General features: G+C 37.7%; 1 protein-coding gene across 3 annotated transcripts in view; it reads left to right on the top strand.

Annotated features, from left to right (window-relative positions):
- The window catches only part of LOC119647814 (UTP--glucose-1-phosphate uridylyltransferase), a 61,075-nt gene that overhangs the window by 5,940 nt on the left and 39,518 nt on the right, over window positions 1-15,617 (top strand). Inside the window, exon 1 of one of the 3 annotated variants that reach the window (XM_038049039.1) lies at window positions 12,036-12,345. The exons of 1 other annotated variant lie outside the window; for it this stretch is intronic. In XM_038049039.1, coding sequence (XP_037904967.1) covers window positions 12,313-12,345 — 33 coding nt within the window. In that variant the 5' untranslated portion in view covers window positions 12,036-12,312. Of the gene's footprint in view, window positions 1-12,035; window positions 12,346-12,397; window positions 12,730-15,617 lie in introns of those variants that run through there. One more of the 3 variants, XM_038049041.1, reaches the window with a different exon arrangement.

Genomic DNA, 15,617 nt, shown 5'->3' with positions numbered 1-15,617 from the left:
GTAGGATTTTCATGAAACTTGGCACGCGTATGTACGATACTGCCTCTATACCGGTGCAAAATTTAGTATTCCTAGGATGAACTTAAGGGGGGTTTTTAGTCAATTTCTAAAAGTTGGTAAAATACTATTAAGAAGTTTATTTGAGCAGATATCGGAATGGGACATCTCTCGAGGCTTGGATTTCACATAAGTGCTTTACACAAAACGTCAAAAAGGGCTGCAGATAAGTACATTCTTCATAAATGCGACTTTAATATTTTACGCAAATGTCAATTATTCCCGTTAATTATGACGTCAGGAACCTATCTGCATGGCTTTGGAACAGTAAATTCGCGCGAAATTTGCTAAGTTTGAACTGCTATAATTTTCGCGTTAAATGGCCAGATTTCCATGAAATTTAGCACGTATATGCGAAATATTGTCATCTATGCTGGTACAAAATTTGGAAGTCCTGGGATGAATTTAAGGGGGGTTTTCACTAAATTTCTAAAAGTTAGTATAATAATATACTATTAGTAAGTTTATTTGAGCATATAACAGAATGGGTCATATTTTGAGACCTAGATTTCATCTAAATGCACCATCCCGATTTTTTTCGGATTTTTAGGTTGGGTAGTTTCCGAGAATGAGTCCGACTATATCCGGTAAAATAAATTTTTGAATCCCCCCTTTGCATGTATGGGGAACCCCCCTTTAAACTCCACCTAAATTTATGCCACTCGCTTTATTTCCCATCTGTCCACTAAATTTCATTCGGATCCGTTTAGCCGTTTTGGAGAAAAGTACGTGTGACATACAGACAGACATTGCAACGATTTTAACAAGGTTTTGTTTTACACAAAACCTTAAAAAGTGGTGGCCATTTTGAAATTTATTATTTTAAAAGCTGCCAAAATACTACTTTTAAACGTATTTCGAAAATTCTTATTATTTATGTAGTTACACGTACTTTAGACAAAATTGCATTTACGTTTTCTTCGGGTTCACGGTTTGGTAAAAAAACAGAAGTTGGATAAAGTCTCAAAAAAGTACAATTTCAACATCAAATATGACCCTGTGCACAATATTATTACAACACCGAATGAGTTTTTTTTATCTTGATTTCATTCTTTATCTTCAAAATAAAAGAAACTAAATCCCAATCAATATGTTATTTCATTTCCGAGAAATTGCAACTTTAAAAACACTACTAATTTCATATGAAAGTCCTCTTAACCTTGTCCTGTTCGGTAACGGGATCGGCTCGTTTTGATCGATTGCCCTATTTTGTAATAGGCAATAGACTTGATCTAAATAGCAGAAGTTGGGGTTGAGAGGCATTCACGTCATCATCAGGCATCGTTTCCCATCGACTTCGATAATTAGTTCTTATTAGCTCCATCTACATGTCCATACCATCAAAGACACTTCTCTACCAATTTTTCTACCATAGGTGTAACCCCATATCTATCGCAGATGTCCTTATTTCGAATGTAATCATGGCGTGTTATGTCACTGGTGACTCCATTACGCGCCGTCCATTGTCATTGATAACAAGCCAGGAATCTTGTTTGTTCAGATCCAGTCATATACCGTGCTGCATTTGGCGATCATTCAACTTTGGGAAAGTTACTCAAGTTGTGGGATGCTAAGAAATCTCCTCTGCATAGAGCAGTCTGTAAGACAGTATACATAACAGGAGAGGAATGGCGAGAGAACGCTTTCTTGATGAACACCGCCAGAAACACGAAGTGTTTTTGATATACCTGTCACACTTCGAAATTTATTCTACTCACACTGATCGCGGTATAGCAATTTAACTCGGCGTACGAATTCTTCTGACAATAAGTTTTGCCGCAAATCATACCAGATGAGTTTGTGTGCCACACCTGTTGAAATGTAGAGAGGGCAGGTGACAGGGTCTGTCTCCATGAGTAGCTGCGCATTGTGTATCGCGTCAGTAGTTCCGTAATTCGACAAGTTCGGCTTCATTGACGGTTATTTGAACGATCGGTAGTTTGAATAACCTTTTGAACTGCCTTACTTCTTTCATTTAGAAATGGTTCTGGTCCGTGCCAATCGGATGGTGTTCTACCATCCTCAATGACGCGATCAAAAAATTCGCTGAGCCAGGCTGTTGGGCTCAAATTCTTCGCTATACGTAGCTCAGTTGCTCCGAATGCCAGCAGTTCTCGTGGAAATGGGGTATGAGAAAATCCATCCGGTGATATCTGCTCGAAGCATTACCGCTATCTGGCCGTCGCGATTCATCAGTCGGTAAGAATAGTATTGTTTTTTTCATTAACGCCACAGCAGTGTTCGATACAAATCTCTCTCGCCGATCCTAGTCTATCATGGAGATCATTTTAATGGGCTGCCCGTAGCGATCGCTTTCTATGCTTGCTTCTCGGCAGCTATTCTTCTAAATTTGCCAATTGGACAGCGTCTTATGATAGAGGCATGTCTTCCCACTAACCCGCATCGTCATCCGAAAGTCAAGTATCTCGGTTGATGAATCGCTTATCAGGGTTGCATAGACCGTTTTGTGGATCGTGTTTATAGCTTATTTCCATGTTTATTCAACTTTCGTAATGGTGATCAATTCCGTAAGTGAGGTCAGTTCATCTCTCTTCTTCGTATCGTCATCATTTAATTCGATGCGGGCCAGCATGCTCCTCACGTTTTTTAACGATGGCTTGATTTGTAAGACAATAGTCGATGTTGAGGTGCGATGCTTTAATAAGGAACGGCTTTCCAATTGCTTGCTGTCAATGAGGGTGAGAAAGCAGCGATCTCTTATCAGAATATAGTTAATTTGCATCTTTCCGTTACCACAATGAAATCTAAGTAACAAACCATATATTAGCAAATACAAAGTCGTGAGTGTCGCAAAATCGAAATACTCTTACCACCCTCATTGCATGTTCCAATCCCTTTGCCCCGGGGCATCTGTTTCTGTCCGTCCATTCGCCCACATGACCACTAAGATCATCCACAGTGATGATATAGTCGTCAACTGCTTTTTGAGTCAAGTAGTTTCTAGAAGCGGTGTTTCCCGCATCGAGTCGACCCGAGGTTGCAATGCTGATACTATATTGAGTGCATGCGCTGAAAAATTGAAAAGCGTATAGCCATTTCTGCCGCGTTCATGTAGTGACATTGAATACGTTTTCTTGATCGTTGTGGGACCTGCCACCAGAAGAGATGTGGTAGGATTTATCACAGTACAATAACTCCTACCTGATCTTCGCCTTTTATTTTCATTTTACCGAGACTAGCACGAACATTGTTATCGCGTTTTGCTGAATGACAAAATAACAGAAAATTTGAACTGGTGACGTTGCACTGCCCGTTGTCACTTTGTGAAGTAGGTCAGAACTTCTGTGAACTTGCAAAACAAAGTAGCGGTTTCAGTGAATGCAATCTAACACATTATACACACTGCGAAAGTTGGCAGTGCGAAAACATCAAGACGTCATTCGCAATTCACAGAAAAGTTCGTTGACAATCGCCACGACATTGGAGGAAGATGGTGCTACATGCACGCGCAGATCACTTTTAGAACATACGGAGAGTATTGTAAGTGGCATTCATAGCTTTCCGGACAGAAGAAAATCGTTCATCTCTGAAAATAGCCTGCCTTAGTGAAAGAAGGAATGGGATTCCCCAGAAATTTCAAAAAGAGATCTAATAAGTTTGAGAAGGAAACAAAGTTAAATTAATTTTTAAGTTGTAAATATTTCTTACCGTTGTTTTTCTTTAATATATCCCGATAAACCACATCTACCCAGTCTCACTAGAAGCAATTCATTGAAGATCCTGTTTGATTTTGGTGCGGTCCACGCTTCTGTTTGCTTCATGTTGACATGAAAATATCATATTTCATGTTCTTCCTTCGAGGTGAAATTCCTTGTTCTCATGGCTCAATTTATGTAGCACTCAAGGCTCGAGTTTTCGAGCAAACCCGATGAAGTAAAGATAATCTACGACGTGTATTCTACAAAGTCCCCCTGTTTATTAAGGAACACCTTTAAAGACGATTCGAGGCGATCCCCATCGAAGTGGAAATGTCGTTCGGAATGACATCTACGGTTGAGATCGAAGTTGCCATTTTTAAACCCCTTATATCAATCTTGTCATTCTCCCCATACATATGACACAATGTCTCATGCTGTTTCTGTAAGTTTCTTTGCCGCAAAAAAAGAAGTAATACCGGAAGCTCCCGCTTTGGGTATAAAGGTTTTGTGTTCATCTTGTGTAAGAAATTTCAACGTACATTTTTCTATCTGTATATAGCCACAAATCCAACATATTCCTTTATCATTCATTCATTCTTTTCCAAACTACAAGATATATGTACATCCTCACCCTAAACAAACATTTCCGAATACTGTACGTATATACGCACGTATTTAAATTGATCATACCCATATTTACGATTTACTTCGTGTACAAAAGCATACATATGTACATATATAGTATGTATATTAAATACGGCTGGTTTAAAGTGCAAATATATCTATCTGAATTAGACACTACCCGCAAACTTCATTACCACGCATATACTATATACCATCATCATACATGTCTGTTTGGAGTAATTGATATACAAATGACTAAAAAGCTAAAACAAAATAATACTTTGCGACTCCATTCATATGAACTTACTATGCTGTGGTATTGACGAATGGGATGGTGACGTCATACACGTTGTAAAATGCACGAAATTCACAAAAAATGTGGAAGTTTCACCCCCTATAACTTTGTTGATAATAGTTGGATTTTCTTCAAACTTGATTGTGCACTATGTTCTTCCTTACAACCATGCCAAATTTTGTATTTCTGGGATGGACATAAGGGGGGTTTCCGGGTAAATTTCTAAAATGTGGAAATATACTATTATTAACTTTATTTGTGCAGATATCGAAACCGGATGTATTTTGAGGCCTAGATTTCGTACAGATGCACCACTGCGGTTTTTTTCTGATTTTTCGGTTGGATAAGTTCTGACAACGAGCCCTGTTACACTTTTCGATGGTCAAATTTTGAGCCCTCACTCCCCTATATTTCATCCAATATCAAATATGGGAGGCGCCACCTGTTGCAAGTAAAGGGAACACCAGATCACAGGCTCTTACCAATTTTCGTGACAATCGGTCTACCCGTTTCCGAATGAATCGTGTGTGACAGAGAGAGAGACAGACGGACGGACAGACAGCCATCGACTCGATTCTAATAGGATTTTGTGTTCGCACGGGATTTTTGAAATTTGTACGGGCTGCCTTCTATTTCCTACAGATTTTTTAATAGAACGTAAAAATTGACCAATCAGCATAAAATTCTCTATAGAATGAGCCACAATCAAAAAAATTTCGCAAAAAAAATAATGAATTAAATTTTTTGGTTTTTGGCGCCAAAAAAACTGATGTAAATCAAAATATTTAGCACGTATCTCCGTCTCCGAGGTTCGTTATTTTGAGAAAAAGGCGTTTAAAAGTTTATTACACTACTCACAGTAGCGACTTTTCAGTACAAAAGTCGAATCATAACCGGCAAAACCAGTTTTCAAAGTGTTCTCTTCCATTTATACAACATGCTAGCAAAATGAAAATGTGGAACATACACATATAAAGCAGACGTTTCGAAGAGAAAGGCTCGATACAAGAAGCAAGAGGCTCAAAATGCGGCTTTGATCCGTAGCGCTATATACACTGGGTGCTCATTTTTAAAATGGAATATAACTTTCATATTCCATACATTTTCGGATGTATTTGCAACGAAAATCAATCATAAAAGAAGTCGGGAAACCGGAAGCTTGACGTTTCCGGTATAAAAGGTTTTGTGATTCCCTATGTGAGGAGCATAACGCAGTTCTCCATTGGATGATATCTTTGACCCGAGATATTTAAATGGCTCAGTTCTGGGCAGGTTACTGCCGTTTCCATTAGCAGCCGGACCTTAGATGGCGAAAGTTTACCACCTGTGCCAAGTCAAAGAAGATTGGGCCCGCTTATAACATAGCCAGATCACAAGAGCTCCTGTGCCAGACGCGTGCAAATGCATTCAAGTTTACGGTGGTCTGCACAGGGCTCTGGTCCATAGGGCCTCAGCATACCCTACAATTCACATGCCGAAGCTGCCGGGAAAGAAGGGAAATACTCCTCTGCGGTTGCCCAGCTCTAGCTAGAGTCAGGCTACGGACACTGGGTAAACCATTCTTTGGGGACTTGAGAGAGCTACTACTAGCTCTAGAATGCTACGGGCTGGCTCTGAAGATCTGAGCCGACTGCACCCTGCCTCCCTGCTCTCATAACAGCAGTCACGGTCTTAGGGGTTTGTTGCATCAAAACGGCGCACCACAGCGCTAGTTGGGCTCGTCGGAGCGAGCACTGATACCTACCTACCCCACGTATCCGATATTGAATTTCATGTGCTACTGATATTTTATCTCTTAAGGAGTAACAATTTGACACGGATAAATAATAGTAGGATTTGCACCAAACTCCAAGTCCTGCGATACATAAAGGTATCTGGGTTATTTCCCTAGACGGGGGAGTCGTACAATGGGCTACTACGGCCTGAGTGCTAAGGGGCTATGTTTCTCCTCCACCTTAAACACTCTCAATTAAAAGCACTTCATTTTTCCGCGACTCCAAACTTTGCGTCTATATTTATTCGGATTTACACGTTAGTTAAATTGCAGGGTGTAACAGACACTACCAGAAGAACAAGTAAAGATCCTTTCTTGTCCTCGATCATCTGGATTCAGCCTTAACACTTAAAATCGCGATCATAAACAATACAACAGTAGCCTGTGTGCAAATTATGCCCCTCTGAGCACTTACAATTGCTTTATGAAGAAAGTGAACAAAATCATATGGAGTGCCATGTGCAAACGGATCGCTATTAGTAAGCGCTAAAATATGAATATACTTCCAGTTGTAAAATAACACCTTTGTTATTGTAATCATTCAATTCCAGACACGTTTCTTATATTTGTAATTCTAAGTGGTTTTACTGCAGTCGTTGAAGATTTCTCAATGAGTTGTAACTTATATTGTGTAAATTGAGCAACAACTGAGCAGATTTCTTTGCTCATAAGAAAAATGCAGAAGTGGTTGCACTATGTGGACAATAATTGAAACAGTACGTAAAGCTATCAAATAGACTTATGATGAACTAAAATAAAAAAACTAACACATTCCTAAAGTATGAATTTTGCGGCAATGTTACTTGTTAGTGAATCTTGTTTCGTTTAAACATTTTGAAGTTTTACATTATAGGACTGGACACTGAACTTGAACTAATATATTAACCATTTCATCAAATCGATATACATTTTTACATTCTGGGAATTTTTTTAAATAGAAATGGTCATACTCGAAATACTTTTATAGGCTCCTGAAACATTTGTATTTAAAAACATCATCTGCTACTGTTTGAATCAATTCTATTATTCTGGGAAAGTCGCACCGCGTCCTTGAAGAACTATTTTAATATCTCTCAATCAAATCCTAAATGGTATAGCGACTTCACTATGTCCACCATTTTGAATCGTGTAGAGCTATTGTTCTACCTTCCAAATTACTAATCATTATCTATTTTTTTAGCGGTTTTTAAACTTACCATCAAAAGGCTACCTCCCTTCCACGGAGGCTTGGCAATATCAATACATCTGATGAGCTTTCAAGCGAAGGTCGAAACATTACCAGAAATGACCTAAGTGTTTCTGTGGAAAGTAGCAGGTGGTATGTAATAATAAATTGTGACGTATGCTAGCTATTTCAGTGCGAAGTGAATAACTTAACTATTCAACTTACAGATAAAAGATTTTCGTGGGTCTATTTTTAGATTTAGGTGAAGATGTAGACCAGGATAAGTAGAGCTATAAAGGAGGGAAATGTGGAATTATGATAAAATGTGGCTAATATGATACATAGGAAATACTGCTATTTTTTTTCTGGCTTTTTGCAACCCTCTGTTTGGCGCATGGGTCTAGCCTGACCTTTGATGATTTGATTTGTATTTTTGATATACTTCATGGTGAAGTTAGAGATTTGAAATTCCCTGCTTTACCCTAAGATTTTATCCGTTTTCGATCTATAAAAAATTAAAAGGTTATCTGCTCTACACTTTGAACACAAAAAAATCGGTTTGCTGTCTCTCTGTCAGTTTGTCACGTAGTTTTCTCAGAAGCGGTTATACCGATTGACGCCAAATTTAGTGGGAAGGTGAAAACTGTGAACGCTCACGCATGCAGCGAGTTAAATTGTTCTATGTAGAACTTAAGGGGGGTCTTCCATATAGGCAAAAACGGGATGTAAAATGTTTTCTTTTTCCACCGAATATAGACATTTCAAGGTATCAGGTTTTATTGGTTTTGAAGTCAGTTGCAAAATGGGGGATTGAGAGGGTCACTTAGGCCACTTAGGGGCCATTGTCAGAAACTCCTCCCAGAAAAATCTGGAAAAAAATCATGATAATGTCTCTATATGACGTCTAGGCTACGAAATACCCTCCATACTGATATCTGCTAAAATAAACTTAATAGTAGATTAATATATTTTTAAAATTTGCTGTGAAACCGCCAAAAGTTTATTCTAGGCCCGTAAAATATGAAACACCTGAAACACCGGCACAGTCAAAGTTGCCTCTTTTCTGTCATATTGGTATTCCATATGAGATAAAATGTCAGTACCACATCGAATTAAATATCGGGTATCTTCAAGGTAAACCATCGCATACCTGAATATTATTATATGAAAGATTAACAAAATCTTTCTTACCTGAAGCGCCGACCTTCCGGCTTCTAACTTGTTTTATATATTTAAGTTTCGGCCGGGCTGGACCCCTATATAACAGGTACCCCACCTGGGGTACAATAGAAAAAAATGTTTTTTTGATAAAATTTGATTTTATTATTCAATATAGTTGTCTTCGAAGGCGATGCCACGATTACAGTAGTCATAAAATTTTCTTATACCATTTTTATAGTAGGATTTATCTTTAGCCTCAAAATAGGCTTCAGTTTCGGTGATTACCTCTTCATCGGCGCTTAATTTCCTCCCAGCGACCATTTTCTTCAGGCTTCAAAACAGGAAAAAGTCGCTGCGACCCAGCGGAAGCAATTCGAAGCTCAATTCATGCAATTTTACCATCGTTTTCATTGATTCACGGTGCTTAGTCTTAATAAAACAGAACTTTCTGTTTCTTCAAGTGGGGCTATTTTTCCGCGATTACATCCTTCAAATGATCCAATAACACTATGTAATAGCCCCTGTTGGGGTTTTTTTCTTCTCAAAATAGTTGATGGATATTATACCATGCGCGTATCAAAATATTAATACCATAGTCTTGCTAGCAGACTGTTGCGTCTTTGCACGCTTTGGAGTCCGCTCACCATGTGCAGCCGCAGCAGTGATATAATGGAGCCATGTTTCGTCCATTGTCACATATCGACGGATAAATTTTTTATGGAGGAACAACTTCAAACACTGGTCAGAATCATCATTTCGTTGTTGTTTTTGGTCGATTGTGAGGTCGCCCGGCACTCACTTTGAACAGAGCTTTCGCATACCAAAATATTCTTGCACGATATGTTCAACATGTTTCTTTGATATCTTTAGAGCCTCAACTATCTTGATCCACTTCAATATTTCTTTCGGGACTTTTTTGATGTTTTCGTCGGTAATAATCTCTTTACGGCATCATTCTCAGTGCTCATTTCGTCCCGTTTAAACTTACCAAACCACTTCTCAACGGTTGATTTTCTTGGCGCAAAGTTCGAATAACGTTTATCACGCAAATCTTGGTTTTAAGGAGGATTTTGAGGTTCAAAGCGAAGTCCACCAGGGTTGCATCCTGTCACCGATATTATTACTTCTTGCTATCGGTGACGCTCTTCATGCTGCCTGCCCACATCACAATTAAGATCACCGCAATGACGAAATAGTCATCGGCAGGCACGTTACAGGTTTTTGTGTCAAGTATTTGCCAGAAGGCATCTTTCTCGTCATCGGGTTGACCTATCTGCAGTGTGTATGCGGTGAATAAATGATTCGTGCGACCAGCCGATCATCATATCATGCGACTTTAATGGCAACACGGAAACTCTCAGAGATGGCAATGCCAACGACATATTGAGTGCGTGGACTACTAAAATGAAGAAGTTCGGCTGCAGTGAACGCTTTATCATTTCTCCGAGGTTTTTTAGTCAATGACGCGATCATTTTTTAACGACATCGAATGCATTTTCTTGGTCGGCCTGTCGCGGGAACTGACACCAAGAGAGACTAGGTGGGATTTAGCATAGTGAAGTAACTCCAACTATATTTATCCTTTTCCTTTGTCTCATCATTTTATTTTTGCTTTCCTGAGGATAGTACAAAGTGCGTTTCAAGAAACCATCTTCCTTTATCTGGGTTTGGGCCAGCATGGTATGTAAATAAACCAAATCTTATTCGAAGGCCTCGGTCATTAATTAATGCATGGATATAAGCCTCCTGCCAAGCTGCGGTACGTCGCTTTCTTTCATAAACTACCGATGAGCGCCTATATTTCAAATTGCATCCATCCTAAACCATAGACCAAGCCGAAAGTCTGCAGTATGGGGCCACTAAAAGGTTTTGTGTGAAACAAAACCTTATTAGAATCGATTTAATGTTTGCCTGTCTATTGTCACGAAATTTGGTGAAAATCATATGTTCTCTATCAATCCCTTACATAAAACGAGTGGCATCAATGTAACTGGGTTTAAGGTGAGGTTCCCCAAATCATGCGAAAAGGGGTGTAATTTTTTTTTTCACAGAATATCATATGAAAGGACTCGGTTAGTACTTTTCGAACCTGATCCTATTTTTGATACATAAGGGAGTGTAGCAGGCCTCGTTCTCAGAAATTATCCAACAGAGAAATCTAAACAAAAATCCTCCCATTTCGATATCTACTCAATTGCAGTTAATATATAATATCCGCTAAGCTCCTCCTAGAAGTAAAAGTGGAAAGTTTAAAAAAAAAGTTATAAAAGGTTAAAATTTTGTATTTCACGTGAATTCTATCTAACACGTGTATGACATCATCATCATATAAAGTAAACTCATATGAACGACGGATGGACCATATATAAAGGAATATTTTGATTTATTAGGTTGTACGGAACAAAACCTTTATACCCGAAGCGAATCCGAAACCTAATTTGTTTTTGAATGTTAGATGCAAGAAGCTCTGACCAAATATTGGTTGTTTCATCAGCAAATAGCTACATGCTTCGTTTCTAGATTGATCTGATATTTTTTTTACTTTCTATAATATTAATCTTATTTGTGGTCTTTTAATCTTTACGGCCCGTACCCAAGAGAGAAATACAGCAATTTTCTTCCCCTATATTCATGGCTGAAACCAACGGCAAGCAAGCATAGGTATGAACGCGAATTGGTTGCCAGATAAAGTAACTACTAATCATTTGCCTTAATAATTTGATTTGATATATTTATCTGAATTTATTATCACTTAACATCTTTCATTCCATACAAAACTAGATTGATTTTGTTTGCTTTGATTTCGCATTGAAGCTCTTTCGCATCATACTTTTATGTTTTGGGGCTCAAATCTCAAACGACATTCAGACCCCTTGCATATACAGCTCATGAATCCCCTCTTATGAGTGGGTCAGACCCACCCCTCATAATCACAGTTAGTCTTTAGCCGAACTATGTTCGTTAGAGCAGTGCTTAGGTGTATGTATGTACATATATTTCTTATCAGGCAACAACCAGAAAATTTACGCAATGAAAAATCTTTGTTAGGAGAGTACTTACTATCTTGAATAACTGTTTAAGATTGAATATCAAAACATATTTGATTTAGCAGTCTTGTCCGTTGGCTCTCAGAATATTTCAAACGTAATTAACCTTATATTGAAAAAAAATTACGTTGAACTCGGGATGAAGCTAATTATTCTGTGCCAGTGTCGATTGTATACTGACTGACTTCCAACATCGTCATTTTTTGTCTACACTCTATCTGTGTTCCGTATCGTTGTGGTGTTTCGTGGTTGATAAGGAAGACTATTAAATTGGCTGATAAATTCAAAAACTCTTCACTGTAATATTTAAATACATTTTGAATTTCAGTTGAGTCAGAACAATCAGTACACGCGATTCGTCTAGTCTCCTACTACTCGTCTAACCAATTGATGTGAGGCTCACTGCTTACGATTTGATTACTACGATCGTAATTGAGCTGCTTCGTGATAAATAGTTTTCTCTTATAGTAATTGCAAAAGCCCCTCGATAGCATTTAAGTTTTCAGCCTGCATAGAAGGGGAGATCCAGTATGAGCCGTGCAATCGACATTTTACTGCAAAAAGTAAGTGGTGATTTCAGTGCGTTAAATATTGTCTTGTGTGGAGACGTCTCGGGTCTGCAGTCGCATCAGATTTTCACTAAACTTACATTAAGCTTATCAAAAAAAAAAAAAATAACTTCCGCACCGTTGTAAACATTTAATCTGGAAAAAATGAAGTTTCATCGTTTCGCTGTTTGAGTGATAATTGTTGTTCCTGTTAAAGATTGCGTGGAAGTTTACGCTGCGCGTACCGGTTTCCACTTCGAAAATTGAAAGGTGGTGGGTTTTGCTATCATAGAATCCGATGTATTCGGAAAGATTCAATGATGAATTCTGAAGCGTGAATAATCGTGGTATCCAATATGCACTAGTGACCCTCTTGAACTTGAGACAGTTTCATACAGTGTAAGATATTAACATTTGTTTTATTTTTTGCGCTTCAGTCAACAGAAATCCGTGCATATAAAGTTCAGATACCAAATGAACAACACCAAATTCTCCATTAAATGGTTTTCAAACTATTTCTGTAAGTTCTATAAGCAAAAAAATTGAAAATTGTTTATATAGAAATATTGTATTTCGATTATATACGAAAACAAAAATGATATTTGTGCTCGTACGTGCATAGAAGTGGCTATAACCTTCAACATCATCGTCATCATTGTAATTATCAGTGGAGTCCACTGGTATCATCGTTGCAATGATTATGGTTAATGTGCGTTTGAGAGGCTTTTTGACCTCCAAATGAACTTGGACAGCAGCATGTGTTTAATATATCATAATGATCTCTTTTTTAAAATATTTGTCGGAACATGATATTATTGCTCGGCGAAACTGTTGTTTCTAACGTAGAACATGAATTTTTGCTGTATTTATTCAAGTGTTTATACGAGCAAACAATATTTAATTAGAAAGTTTTATTGAAAACCACTAGGAAAATAGGTTTCGCAAACTCCTTGACGTGACAATGTTATCTCAAAAATAATATAATTTTCAGTACATAAAAGTAATTTAAAATACAAGGATGTTGTTAAATATTATTTTTCGATATGAACGCCAGGCATGTGGTTCTTGTATCAACTCTAACTCAGATGTATTTATTTAGAAACTCAATTTTCTTGGTCGAAGATTTTTCTGCGTTCTTCGTTCCTGCTGTGAAACGATGACGTTGGCAGAGTTGATCAATGATCACTAAGGGGAAAGGCTATAAAGTCCTTTTTGAGACTTTTTTGGGTTAGAAGAATAGTCCATAGAGGAAGTCCTCTGCAACATGGAGTATAACTACTCCCAATTTAAAGCTGGGAAAAAGAGAAAAAATCTACATCAATATAGCTACAGAATAGATATATATCTAGATATATTGATTTGTGTTTGTTTGTTTAAATTTGCTCGATTTTCACCAAAAAAGTGATTTTGTCCGTTCATTAAAAATAGTTGCAATGAACTTATCAAAAATTTCCTATGTCCGTCTCTTCGAAATTTTGTTTATGAAGATGTGGTTAAATTTTCAAGTAAAAATATTGGAAATGGTTCCGGTTATACTGCGTGCCATTTTATAAAATCATGTTACGAGAAAAATGCGTTTAAAGACGCCAGAGTGATCGAAAAACCCTTCGAAACGTTATCGGAGGGACTGGAAAATCCGTGGAAAATTGTTTTTTTTTTTCGAAATTTCACATATTGCTTCATATTCTCCAGAGTTCAAAGTATTTTTCCCGCCAAAAACAAAAATCGGTTCCTGGAAAATTCTAGAGTAGTGTTACCCCTTAACTTTGATGTTGTGTCGACCTTGTGTCGAATCATGAATATATGAGTAAAGGATACGTTCAAAATCAATTCTTGCTGAACAACACGACTTGAATGCATTCATGGATTTCGCCACGATCGCTTCATTAAGTTTGGAAAAAAAGGAAACATAGTTTCTCAAAAATACAAAAATTTCTTATCACTTCCATATTCTCATGACATCCGATGACGGTACGAATTGTATTGGCTCAGATTTGGTTTAGTTCATCAGGCCTAAGGAAGTTGATTTTGGAGTCATCTGTCCAAATAACTTTCTCCTAAACCTAAAATTTTTTGGGCAAATGCTAGCTAAAATTTCTTATGTCTCTCGATTAAACGTGGTTTGAATGGGATGAAAACCGCAACGTTTGATTTCTCTAAGAGCCGTACATTTGAAGATATCCTGTAGCACGTTCTTAGCTTTTGTTGCACTTCTCGAGGATTTTTTGCTTCTTCTGAAGCAATTAAACGCTGAGCAGTACCTTTGTCCCATTCCGACAAGATCGATTTTCGTTCGCTATGGACTCATGGTAGGTTTAACTATTTTTTTGGTTATATTACCAACAGATTTGAATGATATATTAAATTTGCCTATAAGGATGACCCACTTGCCTCGCCTTTAGGACGCATTTCACTACTTTAGCGCTTATCTTTTTCATCTTTGAGTATTCTGCAAACGGTTATGAAATTGTTGCCACAAAATTGTAATTGAAATTGATTGTATTTAAACTTTGATTCACTTTCCACTGTGAATAGAACTCGAAAAAAATTTATGAACGCAAATTCACTTCACTTTACCACTGAAGGAATTGTTGCGACAAAATTGTGTAAATGCCGTATCGAGGTTTTGACCACGCGATCTCGAAATACTGTTATCTGTGAAGACATTTTTTAGTGTTGCCAAAGTTGACTAACATTGACCAAAAACATCTTTAATAGAGGTTGCAAATACTTTGCGCCGATATGCATCGGGGGAAATCGCTTGTATCCATAGAATTTCCAATTAGTCTAGTACTGAACATTGCGAGGTGGGAAATCATAACACTAACAGATTGGCAACCAATAGCCGGCGTCGGTTAGTTGTACTTGGAAAAACAGGGTGATTTATTGAACGATAGCTTACAATATTACCTAGACCCATACCATACACACATCAACCAGTGGCTATATACCATTACTAATCATTTACAGTTCCCTTCCACAGTAGCTTCAGGGGCAAAAAAAAAGCTGAATAAAGGAAAAACTAGTTCCCGAAATACTGTATATGTTTGATAAAGATAATTGTATCCAACGAAGTAAACGCCTTCCTTCTCTTTTCACGTAAAGGCTGGCTATAAAACTCACTGCACTAATTAATAATCAATAATTTCTTAAAAAGATTTAAAGAATCTAGATCTCCATATTTACATGCATCTGAAATCTATCTCGGCATCGCCGTCGCCGGCACTTGTACTACGCCGAATTGTGATATTTAGTGATTTTTTGTAATGTGATATCATATTACAAAA

Source organism: Hermetia illucens, chromosome 2, assembly GCF_905115235.1.
Source record: "Hermetia illucens chromosome 2, iHerIll2.2.curated.20191125, whole genome shotgun sequence".
NCBI classification, from domain to species: Eukaryota; Metazoa; Arthropoda; class Insecta; order Diptera; family Stratiomyidae; genus Hermetia; species Hermetia illucens.
This window is presented reverse-complemented; position numbering and strand designations above follow the sequence as displayed.